At 41.1% G+C, this 19,603-nt stretch overlaps 1 protein-coding gene across 2 annotated transcripts in view; it reads left to right on the top strand.

Moving 5' to 3' along the window:
* Positions 1-17,282, top strand: part of SPTLC3 (serine palmitoyltransferase long chain base subunit 3) — a 101,080-nt gene extending 83,798 nt beyond the window's left edge. For both annotated transcript variants that reach the window (XM_075497479.1, XM_075497480.1), the window contains exons 12-14: positions 13,184-13,319; positions 14,314-14,443; positions 16,856-17,282. In XM_075497479.1, the coding sequence (XP_075353594.1) occupies positions 13,184-13,319; positions 14,314-14,443; positions 16,856-16,969 (380 nt within the window). In that variant the 3' untranslated portion in view covers positions 16,970-17,282. The remainder of the gene's footprint in view (positions 1-13,183; positions 13,320-14,313; positions 14,444-16,855) is intronic.
* Positions 17,283-19,603: the final 2,321 nt, after the last annotated feature.

Here is a 19,603-nt window from a genome sequence, read left to right as displayed (position 1 = left end):
ATAGTTTTTGTCAGAAATGCCTGAGAACCACGTTACTGTGTAACATGCAGTTGAAGATACAGATTCTGCTCTGACTTGCAATCTCTTTTATAGTGGCCCAGCAGCACTGTGCTGTGCTATTCTCTCTTACTTTGTGTAGGACTAACAAAGTAATTCTGTATTAGTCCTCCCTGATAGATATGACAGGGGTAAGGTGGGAATGGAAAGGAAAAAGGGTATATGAGAGCAGGTAAGACGCTGCTCTGCACTGTTCTGTTGCAGCGCCCTAGAGGGCGGTTTCAAACCGTGATAGACACGAGGCTATTAAGACGTTTATCGCAACCCTTCAATGAGGCCAGAATTTACAAGACCCCAGTGTACAAAAGGAAGGCTAGAGAATCCAGTCCCTGTGCCAAATTCTGCTGATTGCAATAACAAAGTGCAGCAAAACTCCAGTGCAACGTGTAGACAACGAGGAAAGGATACTTTTGTCATTTTGGCAGAGAAGTCGGAGTGTAACAACTGTTTCCAGGTTGCCATTTGAAAGGTCAAGGTTGCGTATGCTGATGCCTACATCCCGTTCAATATGAGAGAGCAGCTCTGACAAGTTTCTTCGATCTTGGGGACTATGCGTGTAGCCTGTCCTGCGGGGCTGCTCCCTGCGCTAGCTGGAGGAAATGCTTGCCGTCAGAGGGCGATCTTACACCGAGTCTTCCCAAGAGTTCCGTACTGAAGGCTCTCATAGATGCAGCATGTAAAATATTAAACATGCAGAGCATTTCCAAACCTTCAAAGCCTCTTAAGAATGATCTTCAGCTAGCGTGATTCTGCCTGCAGTTCAGTGAAGGCTAATAGGAGAACTTGGTTCAAGACGGAGTCTTTTAACATGTGCGTGTCTGACTGTCTTAGGGCTAAGAGTTCGCAGCATTTTCTCTTCCAGAAGCAGTATTGTTTAATGACACAATGTTTGTATTTCTGCACAAAACAAGTGCTTATTAAGTCTTCTGCAAATCCTTTGTGAAATAAATTAGTGTTCTGTCAGTTTTTAAAAATTTGTCTTGTAATATGAAATGCAAATTAACAGAAAAACAAATGAATAAATCATATATCACAACTTAGAGTATTGCACAAAGGCTAGGAAACTGGCTATGATGTGTAAAAATGTTTCTTGTCCTTCTGAGCCAGACTCATTATTTTATTCTATTGGTTTTTCTTTCATGTGGGCCTCCCTTCATTAGGCTGTCTTGTGACTACAAAAAAAAAAAAAAACACACAACCCAAAACACAGGAAAAAATGTTATGCTGGACCACACTATAATGCTGCTTTGGCATCAGAGAGAGGAAGGTGGTGGCTTAGAAAGGAGGGGAGAACAGAAGGGAGAAAGCACTGTCTCTTCTTAGATATTTTTGTTTCCAAGGACAACAGTGGCCTTGGCTGAGTTCTTTTGGTCTGCTGTCATAGAAAATGGTGAATCCTGCATGTGAGCTGTCCTTGTGAGAGCATGAGCCATGTAGCAGAGACACCTGGCAGAGAATTTTCAAGTGAACCCGAGTTGCCACAGGGTGGTATGGACCCTTTGTTCTCTGGAAGCCTGTTAAATCGATAAAAGAAGTTTATTTTGCAATTTATTTCAAATGGCATTCCCTTCCCACAGGATGATTTGGGGAATCCTTTATAAGGAGAGGTCCACTGATGGCTTGTCCTACAGATGACATTTCTGTAGAGGAGGGAGCCTTGCAAAAAACACTGGGAATGTTTTGGAAAAGAATGAAATTAGAGTTTGCTAAAAAGTTCCATGTTAAATTAGAGGGTGCTTCTTGAAAAGAGTATGAAATAATGGGATGACAAATGTGTTAAGCCAGCTTGTTCTTATATCTGAACATCATGACTGACTCCTTGGTAGATTAATAGAAAACTAAGAGAAGGCAGACTGACTTGGTCATTTAAGTTGCTGCTCTGAAAACTCTTTATTCTATTTTTTTTTTTAAGCACTTCATACAGTCGTCTTTTATATTTTCCCAGATACCATGCTTTTACATTCCCTTCAATTTCTTGCTGGTTATTCTCCACTAATTTGTTAAGCAGCTGATCTAGAAAAGAGTAGCATAGGTAGAATTATACAGTGGGTAATGCCAGAGGCCAGAAATGCAGCAGTACTGCTTGTGTTTATCCTGGTGTGTATCCAAATGATTGATCTCCCATATTTTCTTCCTTTATTTTCAATTAGTAAGAATATAGTTGTTTGGAAAAGGAATCGGTGTGTACATTTCCAGGACAGGATCAGTATACTGGATGCATGACTGCAGGATATGAATAGCTGTGTATGGACACAGGGGATACAGCTTAATTACAAGGAAGGAACAGGTTAGCACTTTAAAAATAATTCTGTGAAACCTAAACTGTTTAGCTGGAAATTATCCACAGCAGGTGCCTGCTTCAGGCTACAATTTTTTCATATCAGCAAAAAAGGTTCAGTTCTTCCTCAGAAGAAGGCTAGATATACATATGGGGGTTTGATAATCTAGGGGGGAAAAGAAAAGGGGGGGGCAGGGGGGATTTTTAAAAAATCCTTTTTCCTCTGAAGATCTTCAGTTTCTCCAGGCCTTTGGGATGAAGATTTGGATTGTGATAGCCAAGTTTATAATTTTTGCCATGTCTGTGAAACACCATCTGAGTCTTGTGATGTTACAAGTCTCTAAAAAATCTCTACTTGAAATGAACATTGACAAATCTCAAGATCCTCTGAGTAAAGGAGCATCTTCCAGCTCAGTCTGGGGGGCCTGAACAGAGCATCCCCCACCTGGAGCCTGGGCAGAGGACTGGGGCCCTGAGCACCTATGTCTGTCCTGCACTCTTGGGCATTTACAGAGGTGAGCCAGGAAGATTAAAGAGAGAAGAGACTCTGACAAGCAAAGGAGACACAACAGTGAATTAGATAACAAGTGGGTGATAAGGATGGAGACTAGGACCAAAATGAGATGCTGAGAAGACAGGCTGGAGAGGCTGGGAACAAAAAGGACCTGGTGTGGGGAAGGAGAGGAAAAGAGACAAATATGTCTGCAAGAAACTATAGCAAACACACAAACTATAGCAAACCCTCCAAACCAATGCTGGTACCTCAGACACTCCTTGTTCTTTTCTGGTCAGCAAACTGCCGTGGAAGTGTGCTAGCAAGATGGTGCTTACCTTCCTTTGCAGCAGGAGACTCCAGTTTGGATGGAGAAGCTCTCATTTTAAAAGCCTTGCACTGACATAAGTAAAAAGATACAGAGAAGACACAGTATCTCCCACAGAAACCATCTATAAATGTATGGGTATGTCCCGTATCAGTATTTGTAATAGTTGTGAGACATTCATGTCATGATAATGTGACTGGGAGGATACTGCAGAGCCCACAGCCAGCTATTACAGTTTTCTTGTTTTGCCGTGTTTTCTGCTGTGACTTGAGAAAATGAAGCACAAGAAATGCTGAATTAGGAGAATATAGTAGTTCCCTCAAAACTGATATGCATAGTTGTTCCTGCCTGGGGGAGAGGGGTAGGTTGGGGTCACTATGACCAAGTCCTTTGTTTCTTGAGTGACTTGTATCAGAAGAGTCAGAGAATGACAACAAAAATTGCAAATGTATTTCCATTTTCATGTAAAATCATATTTTTAGTAGAGTACAAGTCCTGGCGTTTTTCAATGCCATGTTTTACAGGACTCTGAAAATCGATGGCTTGTAGAACGAGACACATTTATTCTTGGTAACATAATGTCATAGATACTATCATAGTTCCTATAATAGAGTTGTTCAAAAGCGTATGAACTTCTGGCAGCTGTATTTCCTGTAGTAATGTCATAAGGCAGCAAGTTCCACAGTTCAGTTCATATAGTCTATAAAAAAAATATATCATTTTATCTCTCTTAAGCCTTTGTGGCCTTTTCATCTCAAATGCGTCTCTCCTCATTTATTAGGAGATACAGGAAGCAGAAGTTCCCATGGCATTTACTCTTTATAATTCATAATATAGGTATTCTTTATATGTGCTCCTCATGGCTTCTCATTATACCACTGGAGATACCTCAGGAAACTCAGCAGCTGCCTTAGTGGTTTTATCCCCGTGATGAGACTGTAGTTGACTCAGAGTGTTTGGACCCTGCGCAAATTTTCAAGTACACTTACTTGCATGCAACACAGCCCCTCCAGCTGTGACCTCAGACCTTTTTTTTTTTCTCCCCTTTCTGTCTGAGAATACCAAAGGCATATTTTTACACTTAAATTTGATAGGTAAAAAATAGAACCACTCGGCAGACAGAGTTAAGACTGCTAGAAAATCTAAAGTAATTTTATTGGTGACTAATAATAAATTATAGTGGTGTAAAAAGCAAATTGCAGTATTTGCAAAGGCATCCTTTTTCTGTTTATTGCATGGCAAACAATAATTCACCAACAGCAATAGGCATTTTTCATATGTTTTTGTGGGATGCTGAAAAATTTAAAACCCTATCCTCAGGAATCTACTGTCCTTGTTATGTTAAAAGATAAATCCTGAGGTTGTTTAGATAGAAAGCGTTTCTTTAAAATGTTAATTTACTTTGCCATTTGTGCTGATTGGTTTATCTGTTTGCAACTACTAGTTTTCATTTTTGTTTTTAGCAGACTCTGAGTTCTTGCATTTGAGCTCATTCAGATTGCTAGAAGCTGCAGAACACTGCTTTGTGTTTTGGCTTGGCATTAAAAAGATCTGTTTTTAAAAGGTTCCTTTTTAAAACGTTTCCGTCTGCCTTAGGTTTTTGTATAACGGGAGGACCAGCTTCTTAAAATGCTCAGTTTCCAACATTTTCCACTGCTATCTGTGCTCAGCAGTCTTTTGAAAACATCAGCTTTGCCTGTCAGGGTCCTCTGTAAATTCAAAAACCTGTTTCGCATCACTACAACCTGGCATAAACCAGCACTGGTGCCACGAAGGGCAGCCTTGCCCTCCTTTTTGCCTTTCACCCTCTGCCTATCTCCTTATTTGTGCCCCTTTTCCTCATGCCAGCATTAGTGTTCGTGCAGCCATGCAATGAACTGAATCAGAGAACTGATCTAGCTGAAAAATAACCGACCCTCCCACAAATGGTTAGCCTACAGCCAAACTGGTTCCCTGAGCCAATCTACCATGTGGCTACATGAATCCCAGTGCCAGGACTTGAGCAGCTGGAGCCGAGAGGAACGATCCCTTTTGCAGCAAAATAAATCTGTGCCAGACTGAACTGGTCATGAAACTATAGCTGTAAGCTTTAGTACTGCAAGCTACTTAGCGACGGACCCCTTGAACCTGCTCGAAACAGCTTACAGAATTAGTCATACTGAAGTATGGCTTTTTACTGTTCCCTCTCAAATTCTCATTTTGCTGCTTCATTCTGAGATGATTACTTCTCTCGGGTCCCCATCAAGCAGAATGCTTGAACCCTGGCTTAATTTTAAGTAAGTTACTATTCCCAATACTTATGTGCTTACATTTAAAGTGCTTAAGCGAATTTATTCCCTGTTTGCACAGCGTTGGCGCCATGACTAGGTCTCCCAGTCACTATGACAGGGAAGATGCTAATGATGATAATATGCTGTCACAATTATTATTTGTCTGAGCTGAACATCACAGATGTTCTCCCAGCAGTGGATGATGAAACAGAGCTAAATTCTGCCATCTTTACTCAAAATGAGTGAGACACGCTGTTCCAGTGGAGCCACCTGCCATGCAGTCCACCTCCTAAAGGAAGCCAAATGTATCCATGGAGGGTCAGTTGATCTGAACAAGCAGGGGCTTTGGGGTAATAGTGTTTGCAGTGATTTGCAAGAGCTCTGAGGTTTGACCAAATTCTACCTCATATGAAGTCACTTTTTCCATATTTGAAGTTAAACCAGTGCTGTAGTCCTCTAGCAGACCCTACCCATGGATTGGTGTCCCCTGTATTCACAAATAAGAATTAACTGCAGGCAGAGGAGGGATGTGATCAGACTTGGATGTGACTCATAGCCTGTCCCCCAAGCAAAGCAAGCTACGCTTTCCCCAGGGACAGCAACACGCAGCTCCATGACACAGTCACCTTTTAAGGGTGTCTTTGCTGCCGGGATAGAGCGTGAGGATCCCTCCTCCCTTCCAGATGCTGCTTGCCGCTGCCCAAGGAATCCAGTGCTGTTATCAGCCTGAGGAGCACAAAAGAGAGAAGTGCCTTTTCTAACTGCGCTTAGATCACTGGCATTTCAGAAACACCTAATGTGATACAGATGGAGCGCCTTGTGCACTGGCAGGCTTTCAGCAGCGGGACTGACTTGCTTTGTGATTGATCACCTGTGCTGGGAGTAAATAAGACTCAGCCAAGGCTGGCTGCTCTGTCCCTGCTTTTGTGCGGGACACTGAATGCTTACATTATATATCTGAATATAGATAAGGTGCTGGGTAGGCATAGCTGACTCATTCGAGAAATAAGGTAAAAATGACAGAATTTGTATAATTTCTCTCCTTTCTGCTTCAGCTGAAATTGCCACTTTTTATTCCCTTAAGCTGCTCTGGAAAGTGTTTTGCAGCAGTTCACAGTTAAAATTGGACTGACTAAATAAGTCCTTAAGGGCTTATTTAGCAGCTGAATTAAGTTGAAATTACTAGGTTTCTCGTTGGCATTAGATTGTAGAAGAAAATGTCTTCACTTCTTCCCAATTCATAGCAAAGTTATTTTTTTATAAAGATTTTTTTATCTGAGAACATATTTCCTTTAGGCACCCCAGTTTTATAGCATTCTATTTGTGATTTAATGCACATGGAGGTACATATGTGTTACTCTTATAATGGAACCAGAGGAAAAAAAGAAAATCTGTCCATCTGCAACAGTTTAGTGGGGAAGAGCTATTGTTTTCCAAATTTTTTTTCAGCCTATGAAAGTTTGCTTTTTACTATCTAGTTGTTAGTAGAGGAGGGCAAGGAGTAGAGTTCACCATCCAAGGAACACAGATTGAAGAGACACACTGACACCAGTATGTAGAAGTTTGATTGTGTAACTAATTATCTAGAAAGACCCTATGAAACAACAGCTGGAGAAGATTAAAGCAGGTGGATTTGTGTCTTGAAGAGTCCACTGCATGCCAAAAAAAAGTACGGCGCGAGATTATCTTTCCTGGAATGGGTTCAGGAAAAATAGCTCTCCTTCAATTAAAATACACCTGAGATCTTGATATGAAAGGCTACAGGTTGCTTATTCCTGTTTTCAATATTCTGAGTCAGAATTTCCAGGGGTAGAAGCCTAGAGGAAGAGTTCAAAGGTAGAATGTTTGTGCAGGAACTGAATGCAGCCAGCTTCTCTGCTTATTAAAATCTTGCAGGAGTGAAAAGCAGACATCTCTGGAAGAGGAAAACAAACTTTTGTTTCAGAGAGCTGATAGTTTTACTACCTCTTTCGCTGCCAGGATAAGGTCCTCAGCTGGCATAAATAGCAAAGCTCTACTGAAGTGCGTGGAGCTGTGCCAGGTAACACCCACCTGAGATCAGGCCCTCAGACATGTAGTCAGGATGCCTTCCTGCTGTCAAACTCCAGAGCAGCTCCTCACTGAAAGCAGGTCTGAAGCCACAGCCCAGTGTGTGACAAAGCATCTCCCAAGTCTGTTACTCCAAGTGGTTCTCTTAAAGAACTTGTTGCTTCCAAGAAATTATGAGCAAGCCACTATCTTTTATCGTTTCTCTCTCTCTTGCCCTCTCTTTGTATTTTTCCTTAAACTAAACCATATTAATTTTGAGCTATAAAGCCTTCTAAAAGCCTGCAGAAATTAATGAGCTAAAACTGGCAATACGCAATAATGAGTGTCAAATAAAAATATAATCAGCATTTTTCCCAGCATTGCCAACACCTTAGAACTTTACAGTAAACCAAATATTTTTAAAGCGGTGCAACAAATGTACACTCTAAATTTGCCAGCAGTAGGTGGATTGCAGATGCAGTAAATCTGGTTTTGTTGTACCATCCAGGTAATTAATCCTGTTATTTCAACAAAATCCCAGTAAGCTGGCTGTGTATCACGGTATGTTCCAAGCAGCATGAAGATAACTTGTGAAATTTAAGAATCCTTTATTGTTCAGTTTTCTCTCTTTCTGTCCCTTCTTAATTCAGCTAGAAAAAAGATGTGGAGCTCTTAATAAGGTCATGCTCAACCTTACCTGAAAACTCTGGAGCATTAGTGGGCTTAGTTTTAATTAGCTAAGGGTCAGTTTTCCCTGTCCAGGGTGTTTTCTCCAAACATATGCTGTGTTGTCGTTCATATTTTTTATGGAGTATAACTACCTGGATATCCTGCATGCTGTGCTATAAGCTATTTGCATAGACTGTAAATCCTCAAGAATTTTGCAAACTAGGAATTTTTGAACAAATATATTTACCGTCTGAGGACCTGATCCTCTCATTAGTGCTGTACAGGTAAATTCCTGCACTCAAATGGATACAGCTATATCGTTTTAGCTCAAGGTTCCAACTCTGCAGATTTTCACTCAATAAATAATAAAGGATGCAAGATCACAGCCTCAAGAATCAAAGAAAATAGTTTTTAAATGCAATGTCTTTGGTTAAACATACCACAGTGAATACGGGCTATGACCTGATTCTAAACTGAATTCATCACTCTTACACTGATTTAATCTGCAGTGCGGGGGGAAAAATTGGGCCAATGAGACCAAAATAAACATTTTGCTTAGATCTGACATTGGAGGGTCCCATAAAGGAATGAAAAAGAGCGTTGAAATACAGTTACAAACTTTAAGGTTTTTATTGCTCTTATCAGGACAGCATATAAGATGGTTCTGTGTATGATGTGTGTATGTGGTCTTTGACCACAAAACTTAACATGAGAACGGAAAGTGTTGACACTTGGTAAAGAAATAGGTTCCTCCCAGCCACCCACCCACAAATACAATGTGTGTAGCAATCGTCTCCTAATGTGCTTTTTTTCCCTCCAGATATATGTGAGTGCTCTGATCTTTTATTTGGCTCTTTAATGCATCCGTGCAAATGAAATTACTATTCTGGGATGTTGCTAAAACATTAAAGTGGCTCTTTTGCATCAGCACTGGCTGGCTTGAAATGAGTTCCGTAGGGAGTCTCAAAAGGGGGTCCATCCCATCACAAAATGGTTGAGGATACAGATTTAGCAAGGGAAGACTGGAAAAGGAAGAGGTGTTTGACTTTTGGGGGGTTGCCTGAAACTCCTCTTTCAGCTCTCATGTTTCCTGTGCTGGGTTCTCCCTCTTGCTTTGGAGTCTAAGTTTCTGGTACCTAAAATAAGTGGAGACAAACTGATCAACTCTGGGCCATGCGCATATGGTTTGATAAATACTGAACAGCCTGGAATCTTGCATGGCTGACACTTTGTTTCTAGCTTTGTGGTAAACAGCTGAATAGAAAGGAGAAGGCAGCAAGTCTTGAAACTGCAGTTGCCAAGAACATCTGCATTTATGAAAACTTTCCCTAATTGAAAATCTAGTAGTTTCAAATGCTGTAGACTGAGAGTTTGGAAACTAGCTCCGGGGCTGCTAAGATAGCAAGAAGCAGCGGTGGTTTTGAGTCCCCAGTTCAGGTTACTCCCCCACCCTCCTCCTTGTAATTTGGGCATTCAGGAGGTGCTAATAACATTTTTACAAATTCTAACAAGGGAAAAAGTCTCTCTTTAGACTTCAGACACATTATTCTGCGGTTCTTCTCTAACTCCCTTTCCTTGCCATCTCCCCCGCCCCCATTTCTCCTCCTCCTCAGTATTTCCTCCTGGTTCTTTAAGATCTACTACACCAAAAATATTTTTGGAAATACCACAGACTATTGTTTTTATTAGTGACTGGAAAGCTTTGTAGTAGGATGCTTTTGTGTTTCATTTGTTTTCCTTGCTCTGGCACAGCTGTTTTTGTTTTAGCAGCGTTAGAGAGATGGTTAAACTATTTGTGGCCTTTTCTAACCCAGCAGATCTCTTCCACTAAATGCTTTAAACTGAATGACTGAAACTGTAACGAACAGGTTGTCTGCATGGGCAGTTTTGTGCATAAAGTTACAAATGCACTGGTTTTATGAGATCTTTTAATTTGTTCAGCAAAACACTGATCACTGTGAAGCAAGTCCCAGTTTCCCTATAAATTTCCCAGCCAGAACATTGACAGAATCTTGACTCAGGAAGATACAGAACAGATGAAGTAGAAGATCTTGTTCAAAACTGCGCGCGCTCAGAAATTATTGATGGAAAAGAGGTTTCTGTAGCTGTGTGGTGATCCCCACCTTAGGCAAGAGGGAATAGGAAGAAAAGCCACAGCAGGTGGTGGGGCAGAACATGGTCTGAGGACAAATCTGCTGAAGGTGGTATGTAGCAGCTACAAATGCCTAACTGGCCACTGTGGTTACAGGGAGGAAGATGGGAAATTAGGAAACAAGCATGCAGTTAGAGAAGGGTGACAGCAGAAAGTAGTAAATGAAGAATGAAGCGAACAAAAACTAAAGTAAAATGAAAAAGCAAATGGAGGGTGAAAACATAATACATCTGTGCAAAGGCACCTTAAAAGCAAAGGGAAAAAGAGGAAATGAGCTGTACTGGAGGCTTCAGTGTTCATGTCTGGTGACATAATGTAAGTGATATTGAAAGTAGGGGCTGATGAACAGCAGGAAAATGGAAGTTAGGAGCGTAGCTGAGATGTGTCCTGCTAAATCCCAGTCTTACCACATGTTCCTTCACACGGCCTCTGCACTAAGTAAAAAACTGGCTGGATGGCCGGGCCCAAAGAGTTGTGGTGAATGGAGTTAAATCCAGTTGGCAGCCGGTCACAAGCGGTGTTCCCCAGGGCTCACTATTGGAGCCAGTTCTGTTTAATATCTTTATCAATGATCTGGATGAAGGGATCGAGTGCACCCTCAGTAGGTTTGCAGACAACACCAAGTTGTGCGGGAGTGTTGATCTGCTGGAGGGGAGGAAGGCTCTGCAGAGGGACCTGGACAGGCTGGATCAATGGGCTGGGGCCAATTGCATGAGGTTCAACAAGGCTAAGCGCCAGGTCCTGCACTTGGGTCACAACAGCCCCATGCAACGCTACAGGCTTGGGGAAGAGTGGCTGGAAAGCTGCCCGGTGGAAAAGGACCTGGGGGTGTTTGTCGACAGCCAGCTGAAGATGAGCCAGCAGTGTGCCCAGGTGGCCAAGAAGGCCAACAGCATCCTGGCTGGTATCAGACATAGTGTGGCCAGCAGGACTAGGGAGGTGATTGTCCCCTTGTACTCGGCACCAGTGAGGCTGCACCTCGAATACTGTGTTCATTTTTGGGTCCCTCACTACAAGAGGGACATTGAGGTGCTGGAGCGTGTCCAGAGAAGGGCAACGAAGCTGGTGAAGGGTCTGGAGCAGAAGTCTTATGAGGAGCAGCTGAGGGAGCTGGGACTGTTTAGCCTGGAGAAAAGGAGGCTGAGGGGAGACCTTATTGCTCTCTACAACTACCTGAAAGGAGGTTGTAGAGAGGTGGGAGTCGGTCTCTTCTCCCAGGTAACAAGTGACAGGACGAGAGGAAATGGCCTCAAGTTGCACCAGGGGAGGTTTAGATTGGATATTAGGAAAAATTTCTTCACCGAAAGGGTTGTCAAGCATTGGAACAGGCTGCCCAGGGAAGTGGTTGAGTCGCCATCCCTGGTGGTATTTAAAATACATGTAGATGTGATGCTTGGGGACACGGTTTAGTGGTGGACTAGGCAGTGCTAGGTTAACGGTTAGACTTGATGATCTTAAAGGTCTTTTCCAACCTAAACAATTCTATGATTCTATGATTCCCACCACGTCTGCTGGGCAGGCACAAGCAGCTGCACAGTGATTAGGTGCAGAGAATCGATCTGTTTGACATTGGTTTGGCAGTTTTCTTTCTGGCGAGGTCAGGCAGATGATGGACCTGGCTTGATTCATTGTATGGCTGCGCAAACCTAGGACCGGTACTGGGGAGGCGGTGGGAAAGAGCAGCATGTGGGTACGGGGTAGGTGGCACCATCCCTGTCAGCACCTTACAGCACTGGAAGAGCAGCGAATGTATCACCTCACTGATGAAATATAAAGCAGGTGGAGTGGGGAAAGAACATACTATATCTCCTACCTACAGTAGTGTTGAGTGTGGCTCTTCCCTTTTGTATGCAACAGGTGGGGAAGCAACTGCACTTGTCAGAAACCGCCTCCTTAGTGACACTGCAAAAGAAAAGGCTGAGATGACTTTTCAAGCACGTTTTTTTTCTCTGCTGTTTTTTGTCTTTTTTCTCCATTAAAAATAATTGTTTTCAACTTTCCTGTCAGTTTTGCTGGGGGACACATCAGTGGACTCGTGACTGAACGAGGCCAGGGACAATGCAGAGAACAAAACTTGTGTCTGAAAGTCTTGAATGACTGAAGTCTGTTGTCAGATGATGATATTGAGGTAATAATAGCAAGAGAATAGGACAGAGAAAATGAACAGAACTCAGCAAGGGATTACATATGTAGATGCATATTAGAGTAACTGGAGTTATGCTGAATGTCGGTAACAAACTGCAGAAGATCAGATCTTGTGTAATAATGAAGTTTATTGTGTGCTTTTCCTCTGTCTAAAAAATTGCAAGAAAAGCATCAGTTTGAGCTGACCCAAAATGCAATATTTTCTACTTTAAGCTTTATTACAGTCACAGAATAGAAAAAAAAAAACAAACGTGCATGCACAGAACTAGCTAAGAAATAAGAGGACCCCTGTGGAATATTGTTAATGAAAAAAGATATGCATATACTGACATCTCTATCAACATCTGTAGACTTGGTTGTTTCCCTTTATAGTGAATTATGTTGAGAAAGAACATACTCTATTTACATGTCCTGTACCCACAGAGACATATGACTACTTCTCTATACGTGTGTGTCATTCAGTAGGCTTTATTCAGCGCAATACAGTAAAGGGAATTGTTCACCTATCTATCCCCAGAAGACATACTGTTTCTGCCGGTAGGAAGGCACCTTACAAGTACAGGAATATCAGTCGTCTGTCCTACAATGCCATAATAATCAACGTAGTTGCATTTAGCTTATTCCATGTTTTTCTTCAGAATCAAATAGCAACGTATATGTTTCAGCCAAGCTTTTGTGAACTGTTACCCACAGCCCTGTTTCTTGCCTGTTACTAGACTCCAGTTATGATCTTTGCACTGACTGTTCTCCTGACTCATTTCAGGGCTCCAAAGAGTGCGCCAGCTGGGGAAAAACACAAGATACTTCAGACGAAGACTGCATGAAATGGGCTTCATCATTTATGGCAATGATGATTCTCCTGTTGTCCCCTTACTCCTTTATATGCCTGGTAAGATAGGGTAAGTACTGAAAAAAAAAACCTGTTGGCAAAACAAATACTGTTCAAGTTCATGGGTTATTTGGTATACACTGTGAAAAATGTAGTTACGTGTAGTAGATGCTTCACAAGAGAAACATACACCGAATACAGTGAATTCATCATTTAGTTATGTTCTATTTTAAATTCGGCCCTAGACTTAATTTTGAGCTGTTCCAGTATTCAGAATTTTTAACATTTCTCTTATCCTTTCTTAACTTGCTCTGGAATAATACTTTTGATAGCACTTTGAATTTGGATTTTCTTCTTTTAATTTGTAACCATTAAAAGAGATAACATTGCCTTTGATGTATGAATTGTTTTGGATGGATGTTCTTTTTCCCCATCTGATCTTTGAACGGTCTTTGCATGTTTTACCATTCAGTACCTGTCAAGCAGCACCTGTGCACTGACTTGGACATGCAGACCAGAAGTCAGTAGCAGCATAATGTAAGGGTTGAGCTGTAGGGAGTATTTGCAAGTAGCTCAGGGTGGCTATGTGCTCTAGGTGTAGTACATACCACACAAAAGGTTCCTAAACTGGCAGAGTAATTGCGAGAGCAAAGAAACCATCACACAGATTGTTTTATTCCTGTTGATGTGCAAGACCCAGCTCTCATACCTTCCAGAAGCCCAGCTTCTTCTGTGCTTAGGGACTGTGAATGCCTGCATATTTTGATTTGCACTCAAAGCCTTTCATTGACATAAATGAATCATGTCTATTCTACAGTGCTCTCTCTGCCATCGCACTTCTAGTATTTGACACCCACTTGGCTTCATGAGCTGTTAAGCAGCAAACAGTCTCAGTCCTACTGGTAAAATTCTGGCTCTTATTGAATTCAATGGGAATATTACCATCCACTTCAATTGAAGACAGGATTTTACCCATTGTTTTATTATACTTGAATGTTTTCTCTCTGTGGTCAGTTTTTTGGAGATAATTTACTTGGGTTTTTTTCTTCTTCTTCTCTCCTTAGGGCTTTTGCAAGACGCATGTTAGAAAAAAATATCGGGGTGGTTGTGGTTGGGTTTCCAGCTACTCCTATCACAGAATCCAGGGCTCGGTTTTGTGTGTCAGCTGCACATACACGGGAGATGTTAGACACGGTAAGCACAACAGATGTCCTGCTGAAATTAACTTCAGATGCAAAGGAGGTTGGGAGAAGCTGTGTGTCTGTTACTTTGAATCTCAATAATTCATTTTTACATTTGTTTTTCTGGCCTTGTCACTTGATCTTTAAAGGCATTTTAGCCTTATATATTTTATTTTTTAAAATAAATAATGGGACAGTTAACTTGTTATGTTCTTCTATTTCTAATAGTGACCAAATCTGTCATCACTAATAAAGACCTACATGAAGAACACAGCAAGACAAAAGTTAAATGCTAGGTCAAAACTATCATGGTAGGAAACCTGAAACGATATGGAAATAATTGAAAATCAAGTCTTCCATACCCTTATTTTCGTTCCATATTTCCACATGTTTCTTGAATTGCAGAAGTATATGGGACAGCCTTGGGGGTACAGATGGAAATTGCAAACAGTATTTGGAACTGTTTGAACCTAATGAAGTTTAATTGATGCTGTCTGGCCTGTCTCAGTTCTGTATCTTTCTCTGATATCAGAAATACTGTTAAGAGTATGTTGAGACTTCCATCGTAAACCTCCATTCCAACACAGTCAGAAATGCGTTTAAAATAAACTCTTCGACATTTTCCCTTTCTTGTCAAAGGTGTTTTTGGCTTGGCTTGATATATGTTCTTTCATTCTCAGAATAAGCCAACTTACAGGCATGAAACACGGAGGCTTAACAGTAAATTTCAGGCTTTCTTTTTCCTCTCTTTGCACAAGTGGTCAAAGCAAAAAATGATGGTCAAAGCAAAAAATCCGTGAACATGGAAGGCATTTGAGTTAAAGACGCCACTCCTTCATGCAGACAAGCACCTGTGCCTGCAGAGAGCCCCTGGCTCTGCATTTGCATCCTGAGATTCATGTGGAGCTTGAGGCCAGAGCCCTGCCTGGCTGACCAGCTCCCACGCCAGTGTAGACCCCTCTCAAACAACATAGAAAAACCTGCCTTGCATGTGTGCAGAGTAAAATTCCTACTGCTCTTAAAGGTGCAGTAGTTATTAACAAGGTATAATACCATAAAGATAATATCGCATAGAACAGGGCATAGCTACATGCTTGTGTTGGTCATTGTCAGCTTTTGCTGTTTGACTGTGTAGATTTTGGCTTATGTAACTAGTCATAGGCGATGAAGTTGATCTGAAGATTAATCTCTTGAGGTTGCTGCTTTGATTTTCTTCCTCTCCCTCAAACCCCAAATGTCAAGCCCATTACATTTTTGGGCCATCATTGCATGTTCACTTCCTGCTACCTGCACATTGCTGCTTCCTGGTACCGGTGAAGGTCTGAAACACTCCCCAGCCATCATTCTTGACCACGCTGTATTTTTGCCTTTGAAAGTGGGATCACTGCCATAGTACTTGTGGCATTCTTTAAATGTCCTTACAGTATGGGGGAATGGAAATGCCCTGAGTTTAATTACTTGCAGATGAAAAGTTTTTAGGACAAACCAAACACTCTGTGAATATGCCTAAAAACAGGGTAACAACAGGTAACAAGCACAATGAAAACTTTTCCTGTTGGCAAAATTTGTTTTGAATCTCAGCCTGGAACTAAAAAGAGGAAAGATCCATGAAAGGGCAAGCTCCCAAGAATAACTTCCTTAAATGACCTTGAAGCTATCTCTCTGCATAAACCATTACTAAATTACTCCTTTCTGTTCTTGAGCTCATTTTAGTGGCTTAACAGAACAGGCTCAAAATCAAAATTGCTGCTTTCTTCTTTGATGCCAAAAGGTTGGCTGCTCTTGAACGTGGATCAGATGCTGCAAAACACTGAGCTGCTTCTCTATGGTATAGAGTTCCCTGGCTACTTTTTTAATCTACTGAGAGCCGGGGACACAGCTCAGCAAATTGCATTACAATATTAATGCATTATTAATTATGCCTGTGATATGAATACAAGAAGATAATGAAATGCACTAAAAATATCTTAAACTATTCAGACTATTTATGATGAGACTGATCAGCACAGTGGGCTGAGTCCCATCTGAGAAAATGCAGTGGCAACTCCAGCCTTTGGGATCTATAGGGAAATATTGAAGTATTGACTTACACATCCCTTTTACACAAGCAAAGATAACTTTTTATCTGGATTATTATCTCCCTGTGCTTTTAGAAAAAGGTCATTTTTTTTTCATCTGTGCTCAGTTAATGTACTTACTAATAAACCATAACCCACTGAAGGAGTAAATTCTGTTCTCGTAGATGCTATTGTACCTCTACGACTGCATTGATGTTCACTACAGGAGAATGAAAGCAAAATTTGCCTGTTTGCCCTTTAAACTTTCTTTAATTGATGCTTTTATGATCTTGTTCTGCTGTAAAGTAGAGGTTACTAGAACTTCATTTCTTTTCCAAGAGAATTGACACAGTGTAATGGTCTTACAGGTTTTGAAAGCTCTGGATGAATTGGGTGATTTTCTACATCTGAAATATTCCCGGTATTCCAAGTCATCTCATCCTGAACTGTATGAAGAAACTAGGCTTGAATTTGAAGATTAAGTTTTCCGCCCATGAAGAGAACATTATGATGTTATGAAAGGGGGGGAAAACCCAAAAACTAAAAAACAAGAATGCATTTCTTCCCTTCAAAGGACAATTTTTGTTTCTCAGTTAATTGAAAGGAGGGGAAGTTCGGGCGTTGCATTTTATTGTATCAAATTTCTGTATTCAAGAGACTGAAATATTGATACAGATTTGCCTCCCCAGGAGATCTGTCCTTCATACGGTATTTTTGGTGCAGAATGAATGCATCCATTGATCGAGTTGCTAACGTACAGCTTTTGTTACGGCCCCTTTTTATGAAGAGGCTTCAGATAGTCTTAATTGTGACTGAAATAATAAAGTTTAAAAACTGAATGTATTCCAGTGTAGTATGGTAATATAGCTGAGCTTCATCAGTGAGATTGACTTTTATCTGTTAAAGAGCACAAATCAAGACATTGGTGTGGACTGCTACAGAGGAACGAGCAGAAAGTAACCTCTTTAACTAAGTTGCCCTATCATGCCTTTCTCCAAGGACAGAAAATGTTAGAAGGCGGCTAATGCTGAGAACAGGAAAAGCAGCCTGATCAGATCATATATTTCTGACAGCAGATTATGGGAAAGGGAAAATGCCTCCTCCCCTCCACAGACCCTTTCTCAGCCACTTAAATACACTATAGGCTTCGTAATGTACAAAACTTTGGGCTTAGACGTAAACAGAAATGCTTTTCTGCTAACACATTTGACCTACAGCCTTTCACATCTTACCACAACGTAAGCTCTTCAGGAGGCTTGCTCCCTTTTCGTGTAGCAGTAGTAAATAATTTTAATAACCGTTTAACTTTCCCGTAAAAACCTTGATCAAAACAGTCAGATACTTGCAGTTCACAAACTGCAGATGACATTTATGGGCCCATTCCTAAGTTTCTTGAACTACTTATAGGCTTAATAAATTCACTAACAAGTACATAAGGCTGAAGCTGTTAGTTATACAGAATGTGAAGTTCAAGATACCATAAGCAGTTCTGCCACCTGTTAAACTGAAAACTCCGCCATTTCTAAATGTGCTAAAGTCCTCCGCTTACTAACATTTCTTGAAATACTCTTGTCTGTTTTATGCATGTCAGGGGTTGTTTTCCTTGTCTAGTTGCAGAGTTTTTTGAGGGGTTTGTTTTTCAAATAATTGATTATGTCATCTGAGGGGGAAGACGTCCTTGTCCCCTTTTCCACTGCCCGAGTGACAAATGCTCAAAAGATACTTGAAGGAATTGTTACAGCCAGCAGTTGCCCTGCAATGCCTGCAGCAGCATTGTCGTCAGGCTTATGTGGGCTGAGTTGTTTGAAGGAGATTGGAGACTTTTTCCCTTTTTTGCAGGGTTGAAAAGCGGCTCTGCAGCTTTAAGAATGAACTCCAAACCATTCCACGCTATCAAATGTCATTGTAAACACATCAGATGAGAGATGTTTAGCTTTCTGTTGCACAGATGTACCACACTTTCATGTTCTCTTGAAAGCTGTGGTGTAAACTTAACCCACAGCTGCAATATTAGATTTAAGAACAGAACAATTAAATTGTGGAGTACCAATTACACTATATTACTCCCTGCTTGTTAAAGCAGCTTTCAGGATATAACAAGGCTGATTGGTTATGAGGGCCCATTTTTTGTTGGATTTTTGTTGTTGTTGTGCAAGTTAATAAAAATCCAGCGGTGCTATAACTTTAAGAATTGATTACAACACATTCCATAATATCAAATGTCGGCTTTAGGAAACATATATCAAGGGCTGGGGGAGGACTAAATGGTGTCATATGATTCTTCACTTTGGTAGACAGACTTGAAAAACATTGCAGAGGTTCAAGGGAGCTGTGTTTGTGGATAAGAGCAAACTCACTGTATAAATATTAAAATACTCAAGCACAGGACAGGGAAATTAGGAAATGTGAACTTTGTCTTTGAGTAACCTGGCAATTTGTGATGTACAGCTTTGTTACATGCAGGGTGAGTGCACTTACTGCGAAGGAGATGGGTTGAGAAATTTCTGCAACCTGTTCCTCAAGGAAAAGTACTGAATTTGATATATTGCATTTTGATCTCTATTGCCGAACATCTGCGGCCAGATCCTCAGCTGACTTCTGACCTTCCATCTTGGGGTATACGGCCGTAGTTTATATTTCAGCAAACATTATTACACGTGCTGTTGCAGGCAACACGCTATTTCCCTCAAAGAGAGGCCTGAGATTGATTAAGCTACAGAATGATCACTTTTTGTCCCCCTATAGGGGAATGTTTTCTGTCTAAAGCCGAATTCCTCTTGCCCTCAGAACATTACTCTCTCTCATATTAAGGAGACAGGACAGCTATTTTTCAGAGACTGTCAGTTGATTTATTATATGCTCTCTTCTGATTTTTTCCATCCCTTACACATTAGAGAAAGTACAGGCTGACTATCCCTGGGCTTGGGGAACAGTTAGGGAGAAATCCCTGCTCCACTGGTGCAATAAGAAAACTCCCAGGAACTTCAGACTTTTAGATTTTCCCCATGAGGCTTAGTTATGGTCTGGCACTGGCTTTTCCATCAGCATAATGTCAGTGGACTTTTTCCAGATTTACATCTATTTTAATAGAGTTGATCAACACTTGGAGACTCTAT

The sequence above is a fragment of the Mycteria americana genome, chromosome 3 (genome assembly GCF_035582795.1).
Source record: "Mycteria americana isolate JAX WOST 10 ecotype Jacksonville Zoo and Gardens chromosome 3, USCA_MyAme_1.0, whole genome shotgun sequence".
NCBI classification, from domain to species: Eukaryota; Metazoa; Chordata; class Aves; order Ciconiiformes; family Ciconiidae; genus Mycteria; species Mycteria americana.
Note: the sequence above shows the minus strand (reverse complement) of the source record. Positions and strands in the feature narration are given on the sequence as shown.